Source organism: Hippocampus guttulatus, chromosome 4 (assembly GCF_054856545.1).
Source record: "Hippocampus guttulatus isolate MCC_2025c chromosome 4, RoL_Hgut_1.0, whole genome shotgun sequence".
Taxonomy (NCBI): domain Eukaryota; kingdom Metazoa; phylum Chordata; class Actinopteri; order Syngnathiformes; family Syngnathidae; genus Hippocampus; species Hippocampus guttulatus.
This window is the reverse complement of record NC_141264.1, coordinates 19,967,232-19,992,135: the sequence shown is the minus strand read 5'-3', so window position 1 is coordinate 19,992,135 and position 24,904 is coordinate 19,967,232. Positions and strand designations below refer to the sequence as shown.

Genomic DNA, 24,904 nt, shown 5'->3' with positions numbered 1-24,904 from the left:
TACTTCTTTAGGGAAATGTTGCTGGCCAAATTAATACTGAGTATACGTTTGAGGTATAAAGCCTCTTTCTCGATGTTGTTGAACCTTGAGTGCTCACCGCTACTTTATTTTAATGTTGGTCATGAAGGAAATACGTACTCCAATATTGAGCGCGAGCTATGTCGCCGCCTCTCGCCTGCGAGACCAACCTCTGGGAAAAAGACAACCTTAGGGAAAAAAGAAGTGCTAGTTGTTGCTAGGCTAGCTACTTAGCTTCGCAAAACGTAGCACACGTTGGCTAACGTAGTCCAAATGCAAGACTACAACAGGGCGTTCCAGTAGTTTATGGAATTATTTCGGATAGCCGGGTCAAATGGTAAGCTGGCTCATCGGTCGCTCGATGTGTGTACGCGGCGAGCTCGTGCTAACCCGTTTGTTACCCCCCGTATTGTAGCGATGCGGCTAGGTTAGCTTTTCGGCTAACTGATAACGTCCAAACATTGAACGTGGAATTCATATTGACATTCTTCCAGTGTAGTAACTACCAACAATTTGGAAGGAGTGGACTGTATACAATGTCAATATATTTATGTGGCCACGGAGTACACAGGAGTTAAGTAATCGTTCAGTTTAGCTTGTTAGCGAGATAGGAAGTTAATGTTACTCGAATTTAAAAAGAAATCTCCCAGTTAACGGCAGTTAAACTTTGACATGCTGTGCGTCACTTTAGTCGGTGTGCAGGATTCATTGCAATCATTTTGTGTCCTGTGCAGGTTTATGAGTCTGTGCAGACATGGGCGACATGAAAACCCCGGATTTTGATGATCTTCTGGCTGCCTTTGACATCCCAGATGCCACAGGGTTGGATGCCAAAGAGCCCATCCAGGAGGGGAATGATGAGGGGCATCTAAAACACTCGGGAGTATCCGCCAATGACAGTTTGCTGAGTAATCAAGCAATCCCTGTTGTGGATATTCCTGCTGTGAGTGTGATTGTAAAAAATACGCATCACCAGGAGCCATTGGACGGTTTTGGAAATGGGCTCCACTCAGAATCAGCTTTGCCAAATGGATTTAATGGACAGAGATCTGGCGAGACGGCAAACAATGTATTCAGTAAGTCTTTTATCTCTGCTCTGAATGGGGAATTTTCAAGTGAATTTCTTGGAAAGGCACCTATTCAACACAAACCCGATGCAACGCCGCTTTTTTCCCAATCACACGTTCACTCAAGTCCTATTTCCAGTCCTGAGCATGAAGACAGTTTGATAAGGAGACAAAATGTGCATTCCAAGCAAGAGAGATCATGTTTCCCCGAAGAATCCAATTTGATGGAACCCTCAGTAGCAGACAAGCCACAAAAGACAGAACTTAGTATTTTCAATGAGCTTCGGGAGGACAATGAGTCGTCCGGGAGAAGAAACGAGGAGCCACCTGACACCAGTGTCAGTAATAAAATGACAAGAGCACACAGTGGCCTTCCTCGTCTATGCAGTAACAAGACCTTAAGTGAGACTACCTGCAATTTGGGAACCTCTGTGGATGGCCCTGACTCGTTTTCACAAATCAAGCTTTACGCTTCTAAAGTACCATCTGGCCTTGAGGCCCTAGTTGCTCTCAATGCTAGAAAGGAACCCAGCGAGCAAACAAGGAGTCCCAGGGAGTCTCAAGCAATGAACAGCGACTGCATGAAATACAGCCCCAAGGTGCCCATATCCCCTCGTAGTCCCATGAGCCCGCTGGAAGCGGTGAAGCGACTCATGAAGCCACCCGACAGCCCAGTGAGCATCTGTAGTGACAGCAGCGGCAAGGCCGGATGCTCGCCCCCTGTCATACCCAAAGTCCGGATAAAGACCATCAAAACCACCACTGGGCAGATGAAGCGCACCGTTACCAGCGTGCTGCCTGATTCCGAAACGGACGACGTCCACTCAGCCTACGAGTCTTCGCCATCCCAGAGTTTGTTGAGTGAGGATGGAGCGTATTCCCCAAAAGTCTTGCACAGCAAATCAGAAGAAACCCCCAGGACTCCAACAGTGTTCCAGAATTTACCCGTCCGAAGATCAGCTGCACCTCGGGCACATAGGCCAAAGAGAATATCTTCTAATAAAGGACATACAAGAAGCTCTGGCTTCCTACCCAAAGCAGCACACCTTGCCAGTTTGAACCTCGTCCCTCACAGCGTCGCCGCCTCGGTGACCACCCGCTCCGCCTCGCATCAATCCAGCCATCACACGCTTTCCTCAACTGTGTGCAGCACGGTCCCATTGGTGCATCAGATCAAAACTTGGCCACAAACATCTGTCCCTAACACAGCAGCCAGCACCCTCAACCGTCTTCTGAACAACGCCAACCCCGTGCCGACATACGTGCCTGACCTGAATCCCCCACCCGACAGCGACATCCGCCTCCCGGCGCAAGGCTACCGCTGTCTCGAGTGCGGGGACTCGTTCGGGGTAGAGCGAAGCCTTGCGTTCCATTACAGCCGGAGGAGCGTCCACATCGAGGTGGGATGCACGCACTGCGCCAAGACCATGGTGTTCTTCAACAAGTGTGCCCTGCTAGCGCACGCCAGGGAGCACAAGAAAAACGGAGCGGTGATGCAGTGCACGCAGCTCCACATGAAACCCATCGCCGAGGCGAACATGTTCGTGCCTCTCGGTACAGAGCCACTCAAAACGGACTCTCACGCCACACCATCTCGCTCACTTAAAACTCAGCCAGTCATGCCTCTCTATCCAGACGACGTCACCCACCACAGATTGTGGTGCTTGGAGTGCAACAAGCAAATGTTAGACCACCGAGCACTCACTGGCCATTATCAGTCTCTTTCAGACGATCAGAAAGGATTGGTGGGTAGACTCTTTTTGCAATATGATCAGTTAAGGCTAATGAATCCCATGTAATTGATTGAGGATCAACAAATTAAGTACATTTTCAGACAGGGATTGTTTGTTTATTTAGCTGGGATGGATTCGATTTACTGATCATTAATTTTGTCGATTGTGTGGGAAGTATTGTTGAATAATGGTGTCTTGACATAATTGAGGCAAAGTGGAGAGGTGCTCTTGGTTTTGTCTCATCTCGACTGAGGTGAAAAGAAGACAGCATGATCAGCTATGAAAAGTTAAGCTCTACTTAGAGTTGTTAACTTACTAAACTGTGAATCTTTTTCACATTGACTATGACAATTTCACACAGTTCTACCAAACAAGTGTGGTGTAATGATTAGTCAGTCGAATTAGATTACAACAGTATGGCCATGCCGAAGTATCGAAAAAAATTCTCCCGAATTACCGTAAACTTACAAACTAGCTATATGACGGCGTTTCGTTCCTACACTGGAGACAGAACCTGAATTTGTACACAAGTCCGAATGTGCCGTAATCCATGGTTAACCCATGTTAACACAGTAGTCCAGTCATGATTACGAAAAAGTCATGATTATGAAGGAAAAAAAAACCATTCCAGGCCACATTAAAAAAAAACAAGAAAAACACTAAGTGCCGCTTTAAGGGCGTGTTTTCCTCTGCCATTTTCTTTAGCCCCAGGCAAAGTAATGAATTGTGTGGTGTTTGTAACCTCAAAATAGTATGTGTTATTACCGCCGTAAAACCGCTCTGTGTATTTGCTTTTCATTCAATGAAGAGCCTCCACTCATTTATGCTCAGATTCATTTGTTTCTTCATTTACTGCCTGTTCGCGTTAGCCCGTTTTCAAATGAAATGTATCTTTACTGGACCCATCTGTACACTAAATTTTTCATATGCCCCCCGTCATCTCTTCCCAACAGATTTGCAAGCTTTGCTCCATGTTGCTACCCAACAGGTGCAGCTTGAAAGCCCACCTGCGTATTCATGCACTCAAGCCCCCTTATTGCTGCCCCGAGTGTGGCGCCGTGGGTCATTCTGCCGACATTCAGAAGCACGTCAGGGAAAACTGTCTCCACTATGCACGCAAAGCCTGGTACAAGTAAGTTAGCGTGAGCTGACTTGATTTGGATCCGGGCCATTCTAGAAATAGGAGGTTTCTTTTGAAAACGTTTTGGACCAAAATCAAGTGCTATTTGGAGCTGCTGGCTCCACCCTGACCTCATTTTCACCATGATGTTCTTTCCCTGCAGATGTCTTCACTGCGAAGTGGTTTTCAAGACCCTTCTAGGGCAAAAGTCACACATTGAGGAGAAACACTGCCAGGTTCTCCACAAATGCTCCGCTTGCCCCGTGGCCTTCAAAACTTCAGTCAGCTATGAAGCTCATTTAAAGAAAAAACATAGTGCTAGCAAAATCCCTCCTCAGTAAGTTTCACCCTCGTGGCCACATCACTTTTGTGTCCTTGTCCAGTTGCTCTGAACTAAAGATTTGTTTGGTTTCACAGGTTCACCTTCAAATGCTCATGTGGTGACATTTTCCAGAAAAAGTGGTTACTCTTTCAGCATTTTCATCAGGACGCCAACAAGCGTCTGTGTTGTGTGTTTAAGTGTCCAGAATGCAACTCTGTCTTTTCTCAAAAGCAGCCGTTGATGCAGCATTTCAAGGTAAACCTCGATTGTTTCACCCAGGTTGCTGTCAATGTGAGTGTGAAATATGCCTGGGAGGAATGCTTTTTGGAATGGAATGCGGGTGGACATTTGAAGCCTTGAAAAATGATGAAACAAAACTAAAATAGTCATCGTTTCTGCAGTTGAAGTCAAATGAGTACATTTTGGATGTTGCATTCACAATCCCTGAACTACTTACCGTTTTTGAAATCATAACTTAATTACAACTTCATTACACTTAAGTTTCATGTTATGTGACGATATGCCATGTGTTTGTATTTTCTATTTCCACAGAGTGTACATGGAGGAGAGGTGAGACCAGAGACAGAGGTGAACAGTACACAAACTAACAATAGTGGTTTGCACCCGGAGGCCAGTCCCATCAATGCCCTGGTAAAACGCACGGAGGCTCCCCGAAAAAAGGCGGAGAAGGACAGCAACCCTCGAGTGAGGTCGTCCGGCTGGACGTGTGGTGAATGTCTCCAGTGTTTCCCTGAGCGAGACCTCTACCTTTCCCACCTAAAGTCCAAGCATGGAAAGGTGAGGAACTATTTTACATTCATTTGCTTTTTGTATGCACACTTTTTTTTTCTCAGCACACATACACACAAAATTGTATCTTCCTCCTCAGCTTTGATGACATTTCATTGAATAATAGAGTCAATGAAATTTCCCCACAAGATATCGTGGCTCGATGAGCTTCCACATTTGTGGATGAGAATACATGAGAACGAAAATGTTATTTTCGGTATACAGTTGACATGTTCCAGGTGAAAAGCTGCAATACAGAGAAAAAAAAAACATTGAAATAATATTAACCCCCTCACAAACTTAAAACACATTCTATCAGTCTGCCCCCCGGGTAGCCCGTGGCTACATACATAGATTACAGCCACCAGAGTGTGAATGTGCGTGCGCATGGCTAATGTATCCATTGTGAAGTGCTTTGAGTGTGTTGCAGAAAAGCACCATATAAATCCGATACATTATTATTATGACATTTATATTCATTAAGACACACTTTAAGCATTCCTTAGCGCCTCTTCTCACTCTTGCTCGCGTAGTTCTCCGAAGAAGAAGCCCGGTGTGCGCTTGCTTCAAGCTGTTTATTTGTCACTCCCAGTTGAAGTTTTCTGTAAAACTGACAAATCAAGAGAATTAAACATTGTAAATTTGAACTCCAAAATGTCCAACCAAGCCATATAATTTCTTATATAAATTTTCAGTAGCTTAATGCTGATGTGATATGATGTGGAATGCCATAGCAAGCTAATTGAAATTAGCACAGGTGTTACCACAGCTATGAACCACACACTTAAGCAGGAAAACAAAAATACTCACAGGCTTATCATTTATCTGGTCTGTGGGAAAAACCACTATTACTGGGGGCCTTCTCTGCCTCTTCTTGCCCGCATATTATTACGCTCCATCTCATGCGTTTGACCTCAGTGCTGTCTGGCTTGTTGTAGCACAACTCTAAATTCTGACTAGCTTTTACTGTGCAAAAAACAAAACAAAACAACATTTAAAAAAATATAATTAAAAAAGGGGAACATTGTGTCATTTTGGATTCGCTTTAATGTAAGAAAATTGGGATACAGTACATGTTGATGATCTATGGCCTTGCTTGTGTGGTTATAAAAAGTTTCAACAATTGACCGTGTGTTTTTATTTATTTATTTTTTGCTTTTATGAGGTGTAAAAGTAAATAGTGAGCATAATTTCCCCGTTAGAGCGCTGTAAAAGCATTATCTAATCTTATTGGCCGAACACGTCACATTTACAGTATTGGCACTAGTTAATATTAACTCAAATTAACTAAAACAGATACAGTGTCTGATTGTCCACAACAAATGAAGTCATTTAATGGATTTCTTCATCAGCCACAGTAGTACAAGCAGTCCAAACAAATTAATTGTTCACGTGCGACATATTAATGTTACTCAATGTTTCCTGTCCTCAGTCATTAAAGCGCTACCCCTGCCGGCAGTGCGAGCAGTCGTTCAACTCCACGACGAGCCTAAGAAGACACATTCGCGGTGACCACGATGGCAAGAAGAAAGTTTACATTTGTTGGTAAGATCAGTGTAAAGATGACCAAATTGTTCTAGGACAATGGGACCACCAAAGCGTATTCCCGGACAATGGTTGATTTGTTTGTATTTTAGGACAATTTTATCAACACAAAAAGGGGAAAAACATTTCAGGCTTCTTTTTCCCTAAATTAGTATGACTTTAGAAGGACTTTCTTTGCCAGGAGCGTCTGTTATATTTGATCCTGTAGAGGCTAACCATCTAAATGGACTGTGTTAAGGTATTGCACAGACAGAAAGACGACATTTACCAGCAGTGTGATGATGAAGAACCACATCAGTCTGATGCATGGAATCAAAAATCCTGACCTTGGCCAAATGCCAAAAACCTACATGCAGGAATGCAAAAACGTTTTGGGCAAGGTGACAATATTTCTTTCACAATAACTGTTAGTGTGAATATCACTGGTCATCATATCGAGACCTTTTTTTGAGCGCAGGATTCTGGACCGCCCACCGCAGGCAAGGAGGAGAGTCGGGACGTGGCAATTTCCCAACAGGCTCCTTCAGCCAAGCGTCTAAAAATGCAGTTCCGCTGCTCCAAGTGCGGATTCATCACGGACGACAACATCCGCTTTCAGGAGCACATTGCAACGCATAAAAGCACCCAAAACACTCCCCAGTGCCTTCACTGCGGCCTGTGCTTCACATCGCCGCTGTCCCTCAGCAGACACCAGGTCATCGTTCACAAGGTTAGAAATCTTGCAGAGAGAGAGGCGGTGACGGACAGTTGTTCCAAAGAGGAGCCATCGCAGACAGACCAGGTCTCTCATTCAAATCTCACCCAGACATCAGGACAGTGACGTCAATGTCCATACATCTCTCTCTCAAGCTGCTTTCCGTCTGGAACTACCACACACTGCTTGATGCTCCACATGGTCATGCTTTTTACAGAGCCACTGCAGCACATTAAAACAAAGGTTTAAAGAAAACAGTATTTTTTCACACACACAGTTATAGATGGCAAACTGATAAACCTGGTTTCATAGATTTTTTTTATTGACCTTTGTATGCTGGCTATTATGCAATGTGCCTGCCTGCCTGTGGCACTCATATTACCGCTAAAGCTATCTCTTTTTTTAAATGTATTTTTTTTAATGAATATTTCATCCACCATGATAAGGGAGTTACGAAACTGGGATTATAGTTTTGGTACAAACCAATAACATCATGGAGAGATAAGCTTGTGCTTTTTTTTTGTCACTTTTGTAATGGACTGCAATTTAATTGCTTAAATCTTAGTATTAATGCCACCAAATGTCTTCTGAATGGCATTCCGGGCACTCAAAATGCACTATTCATTTAAAAGCAGTACTAATGACCATAGACTGATGCTAAAGCCTTGCAGAAGTTGGGTTGCGGAATAAGAACGATGTTTCACTATGTGAGCATTATATGCTTTTATTTGTTGTTTTTTGTGAAAGGTTGGAAAGGGGAAGCAGAGAAAGTTGTTGAATGTGAGGTTTAGCAGTACTAAAAATACCTCAAACTACCGTAAAATGTCTTTTGGAGGCATGTCAATTCTGTAATGTCAAAAATCAAGGTACGTGTGTCAAGATTAGACCTAGCTTATTGTGACTAGCAAAAATCTGAAAGGAGGCAAGTGAGGGATGCCTTTGCTGTGACTGTTTTGTGTTGGAAGTGTGACAGTAACTACCTCCATGGTAAATGGCAGTGATTGTTCAATGTGCAGAGGAGTCACAGTTAATCTCAGTGCAATGCAGAATCTGTATTATCCCACAATATAAAATTTTATAAATTGATTTTGGGAACCATATTGGTCCTGTTAAGTCATATTGACTTGTTATGTAAGTGCTACATGAGTTCTTAATTTTCTACTTTCTGCATCCTTAAAGTCAGCATGTGGCTGCTCAGTCTGACATGCATGATTTGTCCTTTTGTGCCCATTGAAGGATTTATTTTTTTTTAATACATTGGATACCCTGTACAGTGACGACTTGTATACCAGCCATAAGAGCCTTGCTTAAGCTATGACATCTATTCAGCATGCAGTGGCCCATGTGCCTTACTGTTATGTTCACCCCGAATAAAGAATTGGTGCATTTACGTAATTATATTCATGTCATGACTTTTTTTGATGGCTCACTAAGAATGAAAATGCAATTGTCATGAGCACTATTTGACCATTATAGGAAACATGGAATATTTGATGCAGCTTTTGTACTGGCCATCCTATATTAAAACCATCCTTTCCCACTATAACTGCTTGTCTCCAGCCTGGGGGCAGATGCAAAGACCTTTTATTTTAATAACAACTTAAGACTCAAAGGCAAATCGCCCGGCCTGCGTGGGTTTTATCCGGGTACTGTACTCCGGTTTCCTCACACATTCCAAAAACATGCATGGGAGGTTAATGCAGCACTAATTGTCTCAAGGTGTGAGTGTGAGTGTTCCCCGCCTACTGCCCAAAGACAGCTGGGATAGGCTCCGCCACGTCCCGCGACCCTCGTGAGGATAACCGGCTCAGAAAATTGATGGATGGATGGATGGACAATTAATTTATATTATAGTGCACAGTGTAATTCAATTTAATTCATTATTTTAAGAAGTTCATGTTTCTTTTAACTGTGCTTTTGTACAAACTTTAAATATTTTTTAAAATATGACTGAGTGGGTGTAATAAATTCGACACTATAATATTGTTCGTTACTGATTTAAGTTTTACGCCAAAGTAATTGTATTGAATATGATGATGTGAGTAGTACGTATCTTTAATGAAATAAATAGGTTCCGTAGAATTTCATTTCACCATTTAATTCAATTTGATAAGTAATATATTCGCTTTATTCACCACAGTAATTATTTCAAATATTTATTTTGAGTGCTTTATACAGTAGTTATTTATTTTATCCAGATTTTTCGTTAGCACCCTCTAACGGTCGAATCAAAAAGGTTTTAGTTAGTTATCACATCCGGGTCATAGTTGAAATATGACACTCCACAACACTGCTTAGTGTGGCTATCTCAACTACAAAATCCCAAGTCATGCCTTTAATAGTTATGTGTGGTTATCCGTGCAGTGGTAAAACGCGGAGAGCGGAGGAATTAAAAGGTTATTTCGAACAAAACACTGACAGAAAGGTTCACATTGTGGGAGACTCACCCCTGGCCGCTGAGAAGAACGCCGTGTATGCAGGCAAGTGTTAAGCTAGCCGCTCTAACAATCATCGGCCACAAGAATCATGTTTTACAAGTAGATGTAATATAATATAGCCGTTGTGTAAATAAATGTTTGTGGAAAATGATGTGAGGTCTTTGTATTCGCCACACCGCATGGTGCTGTTTCTATAGCCAGGGAAACTAGTGAATTGATGCTATTTTGAATGAATTCACGGTGCGTCCTCGACAGCCACTTCATTACTTCATTAGATGCCGAAATGCGCCCCCCCCAAAAAAATACAAACAAACAAACAAACCCTACTGATGTTCACTGATGACACTTAAAATAAGTTATCGAAAAATATTTTTAATCGTGTAAGTTTAAAAAAATGCAGTCATTTGGATCATCTCATGTAATTAAATAGGGCAATAAAATTACTAGAATTACATATCTTGTTGAACATGAAATGTGTTTTCCATTGCACCAAAACAAACAATTTATTTTTATGATGATGACGGTTATTATTAATTATTATATTTGTGGTTAGTGTTATTATTATTCTAGCTTTGTATGTAACATTTATGTCTTGTTTGTCTTAAAGGGAGAGAGAATAGACATTCGTGGAAGTGTATTTAAAATCTAATACAAAGTCATTTGTTTGCACAAAATAAGCGTGGTTGTGTGTTGCAGATTCTCAAAAGGAAAAACAGGTTCGAGCTGCACTGAAAGCTGACGTGGAGAGGTGGGTGCTCTGGAGATAGACTTAATTTTTTTTGTTTCATTGTCTCTGGCCTTTTTAATATATGTGCTGTTATTGTTCAGGAAAGTCAACAAGGATGACATTGTTATTTTCGATTCCTTAAACTACATTAAAGGTAATGTAGTCAATACAATAACACGCCTGGACGATAATGGCCTTAAAATGGCAACAAAAAAAAAAGACAAATGAACTTGAATCAGTTCATAAAAACTATAAATTTCCCGACCCTACACATTAGTGACCTTAACTATGAAAACCTTTCCACCTTAATACATTGCAGGCTACCGGTATGAGCTTTTTTGTCTCATTAAACATGCACAGACACCACATTGCCTGGTAAGTACATTTACACGATGCCAATTTGGAAATCAAAGAACAGTGCAAGATGATGTAAAAATTATTCTTTTAAGGTGTATTGTTTAACGTCAGATGAAGTGAGCTCAGCGTGGAACATCAGCAGAGATGCAGAGGAGCAGTACACACAGGACATGTAAACAAATTTGCAAAAACAACATACACACATCTCAAGTAGAAGCATTACAAATATATTCACATTTGTCCTGTTATCTGCAGCTTGGATGCATTAATTCTGCGGTTTGAAGCGCCAGACTCCAGAAATCGCTGGGACAGTCCACTTTTCAACATCCTCCAAGATGACGCGCTACCATTTGAAGCCATCACTGATGCGCTCTTCAAAAGGAAAGCACCACCACCCAACCAGTCCACTCAAAGTGTAAGGCACACTTTAAGAATAAGAAGGAAAAAAAGGAAAGATGTTTTGTGAATGAGACCTTTATTTTTTTTAATTGTTATTTAACAATTCTAATTCCAAATGGCATGGGTAACTGACACATCTTTGAAGGCACCATCAATGCTGAAAGGTACAACATACAGGTTTTGGAGAAACATGTTGCTATCCAAGTATTGCATTCTTTTTATTTACAGCACTTTACAAACAGGGATGGTTGTTTTAAAGTGCTCTATAAATAGAGTTGAGATGAGTGGATTTAAACCAACTTCCCAACTTCATTGGAATTGGGTTTGTTGACTTGTACGATACTATTTTTTCAATTGATGTAAGCGCATTAACATTGTCTGTGTCTCTGCAGCAACCACTCTCATCTGCAAACTTCCTGTACGAGTTAGACAAGACCACACAGGATGTGTTAATGGTATGTTTTAGATTTTCTGCTCTTAGAATCCATGTGACGGTCTAAATTGGGGGTGACCACACACGTAAGGACTTGTGATCGTAAACACTGAACAGGTACAACATTTCTGATCATCTTCTGAGTGGATTGTTGTGCAAAGGTTACGATTGACACACCTCACACCATAGGGTAATCGCTCAGGGTAATTTTTCATAGCCACCGGAGAAAACGTTGCTGACTTTGATCACGGAGGGGCGGTGAAATACTCAAATTTGGCCCAATTGTCGCCATTTGCGAACGTTTACAGCTGGGGACATTCATATTTTTCATCAGGAATCCAACCAATTACTGCCACTGAAGAATATTTTTTGTTACTCACTTAATTTGTAGTGTCATCGCCAACGAATGTATTTTCCTCCCTTTTTTAGGCCATTTTCAATGCACAGAAGACAAGTGTTCCTGGAGACAGTGTTTCAGTTCCAGGAGCGACAGAGAAAATATCCTTTTTCTAAACAACTCACATAAACATGTCAGGAGCTCTATAGTTTGTGTGCAGGTAGGCCACATAAAAACTTCTTCACCTAATAGCATTTTGCTGACACATCAAGCCCCGCCTCCCGTGGTAGATACGGTGTTGGCAATTAGCTGGCTTGTCTGAAGGCTCCGTGATTGATTAGGAAATCGATTGAAGGATCGCAGCTAAAGCTCTCTGCACAAATAACAAGTTGAGCCGTGTATCGAGCAAATTACAATTTATTGGTTTTAATTGGCAGCTAGAAAACACAAAATGTCGCGATTACATTTGCTTCTGCACAACAATGTTTGATTTAAAACCGAGGCCTTTCGTATATTGAATGACTTGATGTGCTTCGTGGCTGATTTTGACTGAGACTTTTCAATCGGCGATGTCATTCCTCAATCTGCAAGTCCTTAACCAGATGTTAAACATCGAGCTGACCAGAACCGTCAACATGGCCGAGCTGCGTAAATTCCGGCGCCAGTTCATCAGCTACAGCAAGATGCACCCGACAGAGAACACGGGTCAGATTTCCAACATGTTTGTACAGTATTTAAATAAGAGTCTCCTTTGATGGATACATGTCACCAATTAAAATAGAAGTGTTTTTAAATTGGAAACGTTGAATCAGCATTATTTACGAGGACCTTTTTGTTTTGATTTGCTGCTTTGTGTTCTTTCACTGAATTCCACAAGTTAGTCATGAACATTTGGTCCAACGAAAGCACCCTTCAGCACGAACACAATGTCCTTAATTCTTTCCAACGGTGTGCTTGACCCATACGCAACCTTCTAAAGCCTACGTTTTTTTCCCCCCACCCATTGTTAGGATAATATGAATGATTTATTCGCTTGTAAAGATTTGGACTTATGTAAGATCATGAGGAAAAAGAGGTTGCATGCTCACATGTTGTTAATGACCGGAATGCCCCCGCCCTCCCCACTGGAATGAAGCGTGAGTCAGCAAACAACATACAACGATGACTGCTTACGTTTGTTATAAATGCACATTCAGCAAGCAGAGGCTAAGAGCGATGACTTCAGTGTGATTCAAACAGTCTAATTTGTAATGATTGGAATAGAGTATTTGACATACAAAAAGGTGCATAATTGTGCAAGTTTTCTAATTCTTTGATCATTCATTATAGACTGATAATAATAAGCATTGTATGTTAGAGAACTACCGCTACGTTTCGATTAGACAGTGTTTTGACGCCATCTTGTGGAGTTTCTGTTAATGAGCACTAGACAGAGGAACACATTACAGTGGTGCCTTGTGTTACGAGTGTACCGACTTCTGTGTTTTTCAAGTTAGTAGCCGTCATCCGGCACTTTTTTTGCTTTGGGGAGCTGTTTGGTATAATGAACACGCTTAAAAAAGGTTTCGAGCTGTTGAATGCTACTGATATCAAAGTTTACTGTCAAACCATACACAAAAAAAGAAAATTGCATGTGTATTTTAAAGCAACCTCTTAACCTTGTCTTAAAGGTCGCTAAATTAATGTTAACATGTAATGTAAAACGCTGGAGAAGGGCAAATGAATAGCATCTACATTATGTGTCATTAGTTTAGGCCACAAATGCTGCGATATAATAATACTCACAAGCATTCTTTATCCTCCCCAAAAAGATGACTAATATTATTGAGTCACTAGCAGTAGTCGAGTGGAATGCTACATTGTCTGCGTAACTATTATACTGCCACCTGGTAACCAAATTGCACCCACCAGAAATTGCTGCAATGTAATAATCATAATGCACCGATTAAAATTCACTGCATTCTATTTAATTATACACACTGTATATGTGCAGTAAAACCCACAAATGCTTATACTGTACAACGCAACATATTACCATGTCATCGTTTTTTCCTGAGTGTGACAGCAGTCCCAAAAATTCTGTCCCAGTGGCTAAAAAAGGGAGCGTAATTTCTGTTTGGTCTCTGATGGTGCATGTCATGAGCAGGCGCTCCTCCCAACAAACCGAAGGGCACGAGGCGATTGAGGCCCCATGGTAGGTCATAGCCAATGTGATCCTCCACAGACATCCAGATACTAAGCACCGTGATGCACCAAGTGGTGAGAGGGTGACACTTAAGCAGAATGGGGTCCTGGTTGCTCCAGAGTCCTACCGTCATCAGTTCTGGGATGCTGAGCTGCTCGGTGGACCAGGAGAAGGGAGCGGAATATTCATGGTGAATGGCGTGGATGTAGTGGTACAACTGCACGTGTTTGTGGTGTACAACGTGCCATATGTAGTACTGGGTGTCAAAGAGGAGAAGAAGTGCCAAGCCGTCCACAAAAACTTCGCGGAGCGTCGGAGCTTCCTGAGGCAACACTGGCAGAGGTAAGATGAACATGCTGATCACCACACTCGGCAGGACAAAGAAAACGTGATTAAAAAGACTCATCCGGAAACTCCTCGCCATCATTCTGAGCGTGGGACGCTTTCCTGGCTGGATCTTGAACTTGTGAAACAAAGGCACTCTTTCTCCCAGCAGGTCCATAACTGCAAAAGGTGTGCTAAAAATGACGAAGCTGGAAAAAGCGAGCAGGACCGGGAATAGAGGAGACGAGATGAGATGCCGGTGGTGAACAAGCAGATGGTTCCAGAGAGGCTGGAGGAGATGATCGGAACGGTTATAGGTGAGAGGACACAGAAGCAGCTCGCTGATGTTCAACATATTGACGCACTGCTGCCGTTTCTGGACGCACACGCCTGGAAAATGCTTTTGAGTGTGGAGTTTGGCTCACAGGGCTTTAGTGTCAACACACTCAAGCCAAAAAGATTAACTATTCAATAGCACAACTCGCTGATGGGCTGCAAAATATGTAACATTTTTACATTTGTATTTTATAGGTTGTTTTTTGATGTAGCGAATTAGATTTGTTCTATCACAAACCTATTGAATAAAATAAATATATTTTATATAGCATTTTATGTCAATTCTTTAAGGGGAAAATGTGAAAAATGTAACTCCACGTTAAAAGATTGAGATGACCCACTGAAATCGTCTGAAACAAGTTATTAAAGTTCAGAAAAGATGACAAAACACAGTTGATCACTGTCACACCGAGTCATCATTACAACATGATTTATTGGAGGAAATTAGAAACTCGTCCAGGAGGCATCCTAATTAGATGACCGAGCCACCTCATCTGGCTCCTCTCGATGTGGAGGAGAAGCGGCTCTACTCTGAGCCCCTCCCGGATGACCGAGCTTCTCACCTTATAAATTAGAAACTCATTGAATTTATTTTTTGTTTTGCTTGTTCACAAAGTAACAAATCAAGCTACTTCTTTTCACTGGCCTTCTTCGAAATGGTCTTGTTGGTGTTGGCGTACTTTTGCCGATCGTTTCTGTCAAGAAAAAGACAAATGAGTCTACTGTTGACTGAATCAGAAAAATGTGATTTAAAAACACCTTGACATTTTAATTTTGCTCCTGCAGCCAAGTCCTCCCTCCCAGTGGCTGGTGTGAGCACCTCTGGTCATCATGTTGCCACAGCTGACGCACGGCTTCCCGTTGCTGTAAGGCTGCAACAACAAATGCACTCAGGAGACAGTTTTGGGTGGTGTTCTGATATCATCAACCCGAGCTCACCTGCTCTTTGGCGCAGTAGCCACAGATCATCCTGTTGGCGAGCTCCATAGGATGGTCCTGGTCTTCGTCGTGGCACACGTCGCAAGGGTAAGCTCGGCCGCAACACGGAAACCTTGACACCACACAGAGAGAGAGAACACATGAACACATATCTAAAACGACCTCAGAAAGAGTGAAAATGATACCTGAGCCAGCGATGGCTCTGCTTGTAATGCTTGCATGCTCCTTTTTCTGGTAGTGGTTTGCCCTTTTGAACAGCCGGATCTCTTACAGTCTTCAAATTAACAGTCGAAGCATTGAGACCTGCACATACAAAAACAAAACAAGATGTCTGTTAGTTTGTCGCAGTGTAGTTCTAAACCACGATATAAAATACTGAAAATGAGTAACTCGGGGTCAATTTAACTATTATCAGATACATGCAAAACCAACACAACTGGTTAAAAAAAATAAGTGTAAAGAAGAGAGGAAGTGGTAGAGTAAGGACGAAACAAATACTGGTATATACTGCTAACCAACAATTGGGGATATTTGATTTCTGGCTGAAATTCCAGTATGATTAAAATGAGGTATAAAAAAAATAAAAATCAAGGTTATAATGAGAGCTGAAACAGAAACCATTTAGTTTAACGGATTAGCTTTAGTGCTCTTTGGCACAAAATCTGTATTAAGGTCATTACTAGAAGTATAACACCAGCATCTGGTGTGACATAAAACAGCCGTCAGCGGCAATTGCTTTCAATACAACATGGTGGAAGACATGATCTGTCCAGTTGTACCACTGTGAGTAAATTGCGGCTTTTCACCCTGTGTGGCTACACAATAGTCAGACTGTAGTTGTTTTGTTATGACAGCATAAGATTTTAAACCTCGGCTAATCTGCTGGGGGAGAATGTAGGCGAGCTTTCACCTGTTTTGTTGCTGTGTGGCTGAATATATTGGAATCTGGCACTCTCAGCCAACAGACTTAGCTTGCCATGGCAGTTTTCACAATTAACCTCCTTTATTTGACCATAGCAAAGGTCCTAATAAAAACATGTTGAAAAGATATGATTAATCGAAGATTTTTGGCAATGTGATGGATGACATTGCTGTTGGGTTAGTGTGTACCTGGACAAAGCTCTCTTGGGAGCAGCTGAGGCAGCCCACAGTGAGGTGGCAGTCTTGAAGCACCAAGTCAGTGGGAACAGCGTTTTGGAGGTCCAGGTACCCCAACACGTCACTGTAGTGGTGCAGCATGGAGGGTCTGAACGCTGCGCTGATTCTCGCACTACACTTCTCGCACTGAGCTACACAGGCCGTCTTCCCGTTCAGCGTCAGGTCTGCCGTCACTTTACACCTGCACACGACCGGCAGACGTAGTTGGAACAAATTCTTAAAACTTGGTAGAGGTCTATTCTCTTAGTTGATATGAATACAGCTCTTGTGGCAGATCTCATCAGATTGTTTAGTCATCTAAGAATGACAACTTCACAAATACCTGTTGCACTGAAGACAAACGGTGATGCTGAGGCCTACTACGGTGGCCGTGTTCTCTCCCAGCGTCAGGCTGAGCAGCCTCACTTCTGTGCCTCGGCGGACATCGCTGATCTTAATGTTTTCTACCAGATGAGTGGCATCTTTGTCCTCATCATCCCACCGCTCTTCATCACAACCTGAGCCTTCCCCTCCGGCCATGTCACCTTCGGACTTTCTCGCGACGTCGCCGGCCTGTGCTCCCTCGTTCGCAGCGTCGGTGTCTGATGGGTGATTGTTGTCTGATTTTTCACACACAGTTGCCTGCAGATCCTGGTAGGGAATGAACTGCAGCCCGGCTTTTTTTAAATCAAGGTCCTTTTTCAACTGCAATTAAAAAAAAAGCAACATCAATACAAAAGGCAATCTTTTCGGGGGAAAAAAGTCGAACTTTAAGTGCATACGCTATCCAAAAGATTAATTTAAAAAAATGTCTTTTTCTTGGGCTGGAGAATCAATAATGGAACTTACACATTAAAGTGTCTGGCTGAGCAATGCCATAAATTAATATAGCACAATAGCAATACGAGTCAGGAAAGTGTTACGTTAGCTTATAAAGGCTTGTACATCTTGCCCAATATTCAAGTGAGCTCTCTTATGAAAACTGCTCAAATGCTAACATGTAGCATGATAGCAACCTGAGTGGCAAAAGCGCTGAGACCAACTGGCCCCTTATTCATGTACTACTGTACCTCTAATGAGAAGAAGTGCTAACAGTTGGTGTGCTAAAATATAGCAAACATAGCAACTTGAGGTAAAAGTGTTACGGCCAATAAGGATTTTACCCTCTTTTTTAATGTACCGGTATTATTTATTTTGAGAATTTTCAAATTGCTGAGATGGATCGATGGGCATGGAGCAGTAACAATCATGGAAAATAACTTCAAGTGAAGCATATTTTAAGCATCTATTTTCAAGTTTCCACGGTACTTGTACAACAACACACCTGCCGGGCTCCCTCCGTAAAAAGCTTCTCCAAACTGCGATCAAGCCAGCGGAGAAAGGGTCTGAAGAGCAGCTCCACTTTTCCGAGTAGTTGATTGGTGGCGTGCTTTGCCTGGAGCCACTCCAGCGATGCTTGCTGCACGTGCCTACAAAGGCACAACATAACTTTCAATCAATCAAAAACATTGAAATATGACTGGAATTGACAGGCTGCTTTTGATACCTTCCCATCACGAGAGGCAGCTCTTGATCCAATGGGATATCAAGGGTGAAAATCTAAAGGGAATGAAAACGGTCATGGTTATTCATGATGACAATGTCATCATATCGTCGCTGAGTAGTATTAGAGTTGCAATCTTTACCTCTTGTGGATAAGTGTCTGGAAAGCTCAACATGATGTCAATTTCTTTCAAATCAAAAGGCTGCAAAGAGCATAAAAATGGATAAGCGGAGACAGGAGAAGTCAAATACAAACCACAACCAATTTACCAAATACAAATTAGTTTAGAGTGAATCAGCAGTTCCTCTGCTGGTTGTAGAGGAGTAGTGCACGCTACTGTCAAGACACGAATAAAGAATAATCCACCACTTTATATTGCGCTTGTCCTCATTCCTCGTAAGGTCACAGGAGGAGAAAAGTCAATATTTACCCAGTCTGGATCAGTGGCTTCCACAGTGGCCCTGTAATATGTAACCTGGCCATCGCTTCGCTCTTGAATTATAAGACGATCTTTGGGAAAACGCCTCTTCAGCTGCTTGATCTCGGTCTCCCGTAGCTGTGCGCCAACTTCCTTAGTCAGCTCGCACAGTTTGACCTCCTGGAGGACGTTAGGCCGAGGCGCAGGGGCTCTCCTTTGCATGAAGCCTATCTGATATGTTGATTTTGCATGCTCCCCCATTTTGGGGAACTGCGATGGATGCCAGAAGCGACACCTGTCCTCCATCGTGCAGTGCCCAGACAAAAAGTAGCGGCAGGCACGGCGTCCTGCTCCTGAGGACGCCTTGGGCTTAGCGGTGAGGACGTCACCATCACCTTCCAGGCCCACAGTGGCGAGGGACGTGACGTCGGCCTGGCTCAGAGTCGTGATTGCTTCTTTCTGAACATATCTTGAATCCCCCCTTGTGTGTAAATATTTACACTTGGCCCCAAAGTAACAACGTCTTCCCTGAGAGAAGAAGCGACAGAGCTGCTGTGTTTTAGGGACCACATTTGGCTCACATGTCTCCCTTCCATCACCATTCTCCATTGTTATCACACCTGAATTAAAACAACATCGAGATAATTGTCAGACCACCGACTTGCGTGCTTTATGGCCGTAAATATAGATTTAGGATTAGAAGAAACCAGAGCTAAGTGCGACAATCAAGTTAAAATGTCTGTAAATAATTTACTCACACCTCTACAGTTCAGCATGTGGTAGAATCTTGGTTGTGATAACAGGTGTCCTTGTGTGTCAATAAATCCCTTTTTGGGGGGCGTTATTTAAAGTCATTTGATCAAATATAAGAGTGATGAACTAGCAATGAAAACTTTGCTAGCAGTCAGAGCCTGGCTGTTTATTACTTACCCGGAAGTAATTTAATCGTTCCAGCGAGACAATATCACCTTAAGGTTTTGTCAGTGTATTCGTAAGAGTATAGCGTATCAATGACAAAACTATTCTCTAAACGTCTGTGATTCTTACCAGTGTCGGGTTTGAGTGCGACAAGCGACGTCAGAGTGTGCCGCGTGATGACGTCATACATGTTTTCTTCGGTATGTCATTTGACCACTTTTTGTCGCGAGGAATACGGTTTATCGCCCTCTACGGTTTGGGTGTGTTAACTGTCACAAAAGATACAAGAGGACAGCACATTCATTATAACCCATTTGTCTTCATTTGTTTCATGTTTAATATGTAAAAGAGTTTAAGCCACAACCAATTTACCATTTTCTTCTTGCTGGTTGTCAAGTAAAGGGCCGAAGTTGTCAGTTCTAAAACTGAATACAATTTGAATAAACGCACGATAGCTTTGTGTTTGCACTCCTGTTCGTAACAGGTCGTCACTATGACGTCAGATAACCTACGGCAGCCTTCAATACACAAAAAATATGCATTTGTTTCAAATCTTAAAAAGAAAGGTTTCACAAACAAAAAAGCTATATTAAGTTAATTTGTGTTCTTTTATCAAGATTTAATTCGTTATTTTGTAGTTACATATATATTGCTGATTTTCCGCAATCCACCAATCATTTTTTCACAGTTTATCCCTAGCAGTTTCAGGAGAGAAAGCTTCCCTAACCCCAACCACGTCTTCCAACTCTTCCGGAGGGATCCCAAGGCGTTCTCTGGCTCGACGAGAGATATTGTCTTTCCGGCGTGTACTGGGTCGCTTTGTTTTAAAAATAACAATAACGGAAGTTACCATTTCGATTGAATGTGAGTATTTTTGTTTTTATTTCACCGAATACTCAATTATTTAGACGAATACTTTGTAGTTTTATTTGGAGTTGTATAAAGTTACAAGTAGGCTTAACTTGGGTAACATTTTTGCCAACTTTAATGTCCCCACTCCTGGTTCGTGACCACAGTGCGTTCCGATTTACGTGCGTTTTCGCATTACGTCGCCACGGTAAGTGCATCACCACCCCATAGCTTATACTGCCGCTAGATGTCAGCAAATCCCTATCTTTTTGGATTTCGGCTGCACTGTGTGGTGGCGCTACGACGCCAATATTCCTTCACAGTCGAGCCAATGGAGTGAAAGGGGTTACTGTATGTCTTTGTTCAAAATAACGTCTTAAAACCAAGCACAAGCGTAAATTCCAGCGTTGGCCATGGGCCAGTGTGGTATCACTTCCTCAAAGACCGTGTTGGTCTTTCTGAACCTCATATTTTGGGTAAGTTTGTGGATTTATTGTGTTGTTGTTGCGAGTTGGTCGTGCGTCATGGGGTAGCGTTTAGCGCGCTAGCCGGCTAGCTAGCTACTAAATATTGTTTGTGTCGGAACTTTGTGGCGAGTTTAGCTCTTAGGATAGCAGCTTTGTATTCTCTGCAGGCGGCCTTTGTGTAACCAAGAACCTCTTAGATTGACAAGAGTTTAACTTCTCGGTTAGCAGTCAATCTTGAAGCAAACCGGGATTGTGTTTTCGGATTTTTTCTAACGATTAAATACATTGGTGTACACCCAAAAGAACCAAGAAAACATATGACACACTACCTTTAAATCGGGGGTGTGGTTGGCTGAGAAAATAATTGATTTCATCATTTCACCTGAGAAGGTTCAAAAAAGTGCATTTGTTTCTGATGCATAATTAATAAAAACAAACGAACACATATCGGCAATGTTTCGTCGAATCACACCATAATTTTATTAATAGTGAAATTAATAATTATAGTGTACATGTGTGACACAAACACGCAAGCGGAGAAAAAACTTGAATACATTAAAAATAAATACATTAAAAAGAGTTAACTGTTGGAGGGGCTTCACTGATTCCTGAAGGGGCTTTTGCATCCTCTAACGTCAGTGTAACGCCGTCTCTGGCTCAATATAACATGAATGTAGGTTAGGGTTGAAATATACATAATTATCATGGTGCCGTAGTCTATAATGTATATGCTAATGCATAAGGATAATCATAATCACTTGTGAATGAATGCCTAACTAAGTCACAAATATGAATACTGTATATAAAAAGCAGTAACTGTAAGTATGGCCATTTCAATGTTATACTCCTGTTGTAATTCAAAACGATGACATGCAGAACATGAACTAGGAAGTTGTTTGTAATTTGTCATTTTATGGAGCCGGAATCCTGTACAGAAGGATATTATTTATGGTGTCAATATTTACTCTGTAAACCCAAAAGGATGTGAGCTTTTACATGATGATAATGCCGAGTCATATGTTCATTGGTATACGGCATGATACTGTATACATAAGCCCCCCCCCTCCCCCCAAATCTTAAAGAGACTGTTTGTGTGTCACACACACTACATGAAGATAAGACCATTAACAGTGTTGTTCATCAATTTTAATATAGTCTACTAAATCACCTGGAGGTAAATTCTCAAACTGATGATAAAAGGAATATTTTTTGTGTTCCTCACCGACAGGCGGCCGCCGGCATTCTCTGCTACGCCGGCGCATACGTGTTCATCACATACGATGACTACGACCACTTTTTCGAAGACGTGTACACGCTAATCCCGGCCGTCGTCATCATCGCGGCTGGAGCGCTCCTCTTCATCATTGGCCTCATCGGATGCTGCGCCACCGTGAGAGAGAGCCACTGTGGACTCATGACGGTCAGTACCCACTGGTATACGAAAGCACTGCTATGAAAATTAAAAAGGATTATATATATTAACAACCGAACAAGATTATCGCAAGCACAAGTATGAGCAAAACAGCTAAGCACATAAAGAATGACACGATCAAGTTTTGAATGCAAAAGACAACATGTAGTTTCAGTTTTAATTAATTGCTGATCGTTTCTTTACAGTTTGTCATCATTCTGCTGTTGGTTTTTATGACTGAAGTAGCCGTTGTGGTTCTGGGATATATTTACAGAGCAAAGGTGAGAATGCTGTACACAAGTCGCTGTTTTCTTCTGTCTGCGCAAACCGGCGTTTGAATGTGATTGAATTTTGAATGTCTCATGTCGTTACCATTGCCAGGTTGAAGACGACGTGAATAGTTCCATCCATGAAGTATATAACGAGTACAACGGCACCAACAGCAATGCACAGAGCCGTGCCATTGACTACCTTCAGAGACAGGTGAGGACGCACAACAAAAGGATGGGAACATGCGGTCACTCTTACTCAGCAACCAAATTTGATTTTGCAGCTCCAGTGCTGCGGCATCCGCAATTACTCGGACTGGCAGTATACACGTTGGTTTGACGCATCCAAGAACAACAGCGTGCCTATCAGCTGTTGCAACTCAAAAGTCGGCGGACTCTGCACAGGGTCCCTCACTCGTCCTGAAGAACTCTACCAAGAAGTAAACGGGGGGGCTCAGATTTGTTTGAGTGCTGAATTAATCTCTCCATCTGGATCTTTCCCTGTGTATTTTTTGTGTCAAGGGCTGTGAGGCGCTCGTTGTGAAGAAGTTAAAAGAGATTATGATGTACATCATTTGGACTGCGCTGATTTTTGCTGTCATCCAGGTATGTCATTGTATCACATCAGATGACATTGGGTTTGTCTACTGTAGCAGTTGTACGTTATTGGGTTCTAAACTAGTAGGGCAGGGGAATTTTTTTAGGGGGCACGTGGGATGATATGATTACTTCAATTGATATTTATTTTACAATTATTATCCATGATTATGCATTGATTTCCAAGTGTAATATTTATACAACGACCAAAACTGTACTTTAAATTTCCTTAAAAGAAGAACCAGAAAATGATTGTTAACAACGTAAACTAATAGTATATTTAAATAGCAGTAAAAAAACAAATAGACCGTTTCAGCTTTGTGTACCGTGGCAGTGTGGTGCTATTCATGCCCGGAGTGCCCTTTTGTAGGTAAATGTAGCAGAAAGTTGCAATTGTTCATTTATAGAACATGTATTTTACAAATTAGGATGAGTATATGCCTTTGAGTATTGTTATTCACTGACCCACTAGTTGTGATTGTTTTCCTTGAAATAGATAACTGAGTTAAAGGACCTCAATTGTTACCTCAAGGATGTGTTCACAAATGAGTGCACATCTTATAAGGCAAAATTTCAGCCGTGGACCAGTATTGTCGTTTCCAATTGTTGAAATGAATGTCAATTTATTTGAGTATGAACACATACAGACAGCTAATATATTTGGCTGATTTTAGTTTTGTGTTAAATGACATAATTATGCGCACATTCTTTCAACGAGGACACAAAACATACCATCTGCAGATTTTGTATTTGCATCATATAGTGTAGAATTACTTAATGAAATGTCCAGTGAAAGTGTCATGATGATGAGATGTGCAACAAATGCAAGAGAAACACAGTTTCCTCTTTTCCGTCCCTACCAGATTCTGGGGATGTTGTCGGCATGCGTCGTGCTGTGTCGCAGAAGAAGCGATCCCGCCTACCAGCTCCTCATCACAGGAGGCACCTACGCTTAAGTATCACCTGCTCAGACGCATTGGTGAATCCATTACCACATTTTTTCTTTCCCCGCATAGCTGTCCAACTTCTTCCAATGGTAGCTGAGAATGTATGATTACACTTTTAGACGCAAACCAAACTGTACTGAATGGAAGATGTGCACAGGGTGATTTCCTCTTTAATTTGCACTATGTGTAAAAGACCGCTAGACCATATTGTGAAACGTTGCAGTGAATTTCAGCATGAACACTAAGTAATAGTAACGTCTCCGTTTTACAATCCTCATCTCCATATGTAAGTTACCCAGTTTTCCATATGTAACGCATATTTATCCTTTTCGCTTTCTCCGGATTGTAGTTCTATTTTGTCCCTGCCGACCACCAATGGCAGTGCCCAACAGCATGGAATGGCCATAGTTTTGGATTATATATTTTTTTCCAGTTTGTAGCGACTGATTCCTAAGATTGTAATTAAATTGTAAAGGAGTGTAGTGACTTGGGTTATGGCATTATGGTTTCAGAAACTCCAGACACGAGTGCAACAGCTGATGCTGTTGGCTTTTACAGAAGGGCAGCTGGTATTTTTACAAGACG

General features: G+C 41.9%; 5 protein-coding genes across 8 annotated transcripts; 3 read left to right on the top strand and 2 right to left on the bottom strand.

The window, feature by feature from the left end:
• Nucleotides 1–207: 207 nt before the first annotated feature.
• znf592 (zinc finger protein 592) lies at nucleotides 208–8,686 on the top strand. Its single transcript, XM_086109832.1, has 9 exons — nucleotides 208–355; nucleotides 753–2,830; nucleotides 3,772–3,950; nucleotides 4,102–4,275; nucleotides 4,356–4,515; nucleotides 4,813–5,058; nucleotides 6,482–6,594; nucleotides 6,833–6,974; nucleotides 7,052–8,686. The coding sequence occupies exons 2-9, from the start codon at nucleotides 773–775 to the stop codon at nucleotides 7,412–7,414; spliced, it is 3,435 nt and encodes a 1,144-aa protein (XP_085965958.1). The 5' UTR covers nucleotides 208–355; nucleotides 753–772; the 3' UTR covers nucleotides 7,415–8,686.
• Nucleotides 8,687–9,553: 867 nt separating this feature from the next.
• Nucleotides 9,554–18,816, top strand: kti12 (KTI12 chromatin associated homolog). 3 transcript variants are annotated; one of them, XR_015100688.1, is made up of 12 exons: nucleotides 9,554–9,768; nucleotides 10,423–10,474; nucleotides 10,555–10,607; nucleotides 10,773–10,828; nucleotides 10,903–10,982; nucleotides 11,066–11,225; nucleotides 11,602–11,664; nucleotides 12,072–12,142; nucleotides 12,593–12,684; nucleotides 14,204–14,506; nucleotides 14,661–14,805; nucleotides 15,611–18,816. XR_015100688.1 is itself a non-coding variant. In XM_086109027.1 (9 exons), exons 1-9 carry the CDS (start codon nucleotides 9,618–9,620, stop codon nucleotides 12,732–12,734), a joined length of 828 nt encoding a protein of 275 aa, XP_085965153.1. In that variant the 5' UTR covers nucleotides 9,554–9,617; the 3' UTR covers nucleotides 12,735–12,780. The 3 variants fall into 3 exon arrangements, 1 of the variants encoding a protein (XP_085965153.1); XR_015100687.1 differs by having other exon boundaries at nucleotides 14,658–14,805; XM_086109027.1 differs by lacking the exons at nucleotides 14,204–14,506; nucleotides 14,661–14,805; nucleotides 15,611–18,816 and having other exon boundaries at nucleotides 12,593–12,780.
• Nucleotides 12,381–14,873, bottom strand: ch25hl1.1 (cholesterol 25-hydroxylase like 1, tandem duplicate 1). Its single transcript, XM_086109028.1, has one exon. The coding sequence runs from the start codon at nucleotides 14,841–14,843 to the stop codon at nucleotides 14,019–14,021; it is 825 nt and encodes a 274-aa protein (XP_085965154.1). The 5' UTR covers nucleotides 14,844–14,873; the 3' UTR covers nucleotides 12,381–14,018.
• On the bottom strand, nucleotides 15,222–19,970 carry LOC147206473 (uncharacterized). Of its 2 annotated transcripts, none has more exons than XM_086109025.1 (12): nucleotides 19,909–19,970; nucleotides 18,874–19,481; nucleotides 18,586–18,645; nucleotides 18,447–18,499; nucleotides 18,225–18,369; nucleotides 17,244–17,605; nucleotides 16,874–17,102; nucleotides 16,674–16,788; nucleotides 15,949–16,066; nucleotides 15,764–15,875; nucleotides 15,584–15,696; nucleotides 15,222–15,519 (listed from the first exon to the last, which is right to left on the bottom strand). In XM_086109025.1, the coding sequence occupies exons 1-12, from the start codon at nucleotides 19,967–19,969 to the stop codon at nucleotides 15,453–15,455; spliced, it is 2,043 nt and encodes a 680-aa protein (XP_085965151.1). In that variant the 5' UTR covers nucleotide 19,970; the 3' UTR covers nucleotides 15,222–15,452. The 2 variants fall into 2 exon arrangements, with proteins under 2 accessions (XP_085965151.1, XP_085965152.1); XM_086109026.1 differs by lacking the exon at nucleotides 19,909–19,970 and adding an exon at nucleotides 19,622–19,892.
• A 966-nt stretch (nucleotides 19,971–20,936) lies between these two features.
• On the top strand, nucleotides 20,937–24,801 carry tspan3a (tetraspanin 3a). The gene is made up of 7 exons (XM_086108205.1): nucleotides 20,937–21,104; nucleotides 22,324–22,515; nucleotides 22,713–22,787; nucleotides 22,888–22,989; nucleotides 23,060–23,215; nucleotides 23,298–23,381; nucleotides 24,236–24,801. Exons 1-7 carry the CDS (start codon nucleotides 21,042–21,044, stop codon nucleotides 24,326–24,328), a joined length of 765 nt encoding a protein of 254 aa, XP_085964331.1. The 5' UTR covers nucleotides 20,937–21,041; the 3' UTR covers nucleotides 24,329–24,801.
• The last annotated feature ends 103 nt before the right edge of the window (nucleotides 24,802–24,904 follow it).

Coding starts and splice junctions, on each gene's coding strand:
- znf592 (XM_086109832.1), top strand. CDS start 773: ATGGGCGACATGAAAACCCCGGATTTTGATGATCTTCTGGCTGCCTTT. Junction 2,831..3,771: donor CAGACGATCAGAAAGGATTG/GTGGGTAGACTC, acceptor TCTTCCCAACAG/ATTTGCAAGCTTTGCTCCAT. Junction 4,516..4,812: donor CGTTGATGCAGCATTTCAAG/GTAAACCTCGAT, acceptor CTATTTCCACAG/AGTGTACATGGAGGAGAGGT.
- kti12 (XM_086109027.1), top strand. CDS start 9,618: ATGCCTTTAATAGTTATGTGTGGTTATCCGTGCAGTGGTAAAACGCGG. Junction 10,829..10,902: donor CACAGACACCACATTGCCTG/GTAAGTACATTT, acceptor TATTCTTTTAAG/GTGTATTGTTTAACGTCAGA. Junction 10,983..11,065: donor GAGCAGTACACACAGGACAT/GTAAACAAATTT, acceptor TGTTATCTGCAG/CTTGGATGCATTAATTCTGC.
- ch25hl1.1 (XM_086109028.1), bottom strand. CDS start 14,843: ATGTTGAACATCAGCGAGCTGCTTCTGTGTCCTCTCACCTATAACCGT.
- LOC147206473 (XM_086109025.1), bottom strand. CDS start 19,969: ATGTATGACGTCATCACGCGGCACACTCTGACGTCGCTTGTCGCACTC. Junction 18,370..18,446: donor CTGCCTCTCGTGATGGGAAG/GTATCAAAAGCA, acceptor GTGCCTTTGTAG/GCACGTGCAGCAAGCATCGC. Junction 16,067..16,673: donor GCCACACAGCAACAAAACAG/GTGAAAGCTCGC, acceptor TTGTATGTGCAG/GTCTCAATGCTTCGACTGTT.
- tspan3a (XM_086108205.1), top strand. CDS start 21,042: ATGGGCCAGTGTGGTATCACTTCCTCAAAGACCGTGTTGGTCTTTCTG. Junction 22,516..22,712: donor GCCACTGTGGACTCATGACG/GTCAGTACCCAC, acceptor GTTTCTTTACAG/TTTGTCATCATTCTGCTGTT. Junction 23,216..23,297: donor CTGAAGAACTCTACCAAGAA/GTAAACGGGGGG, acceptor TTTTGTGTCAAG/GGCTGTGAGGCGCTCGTTGT.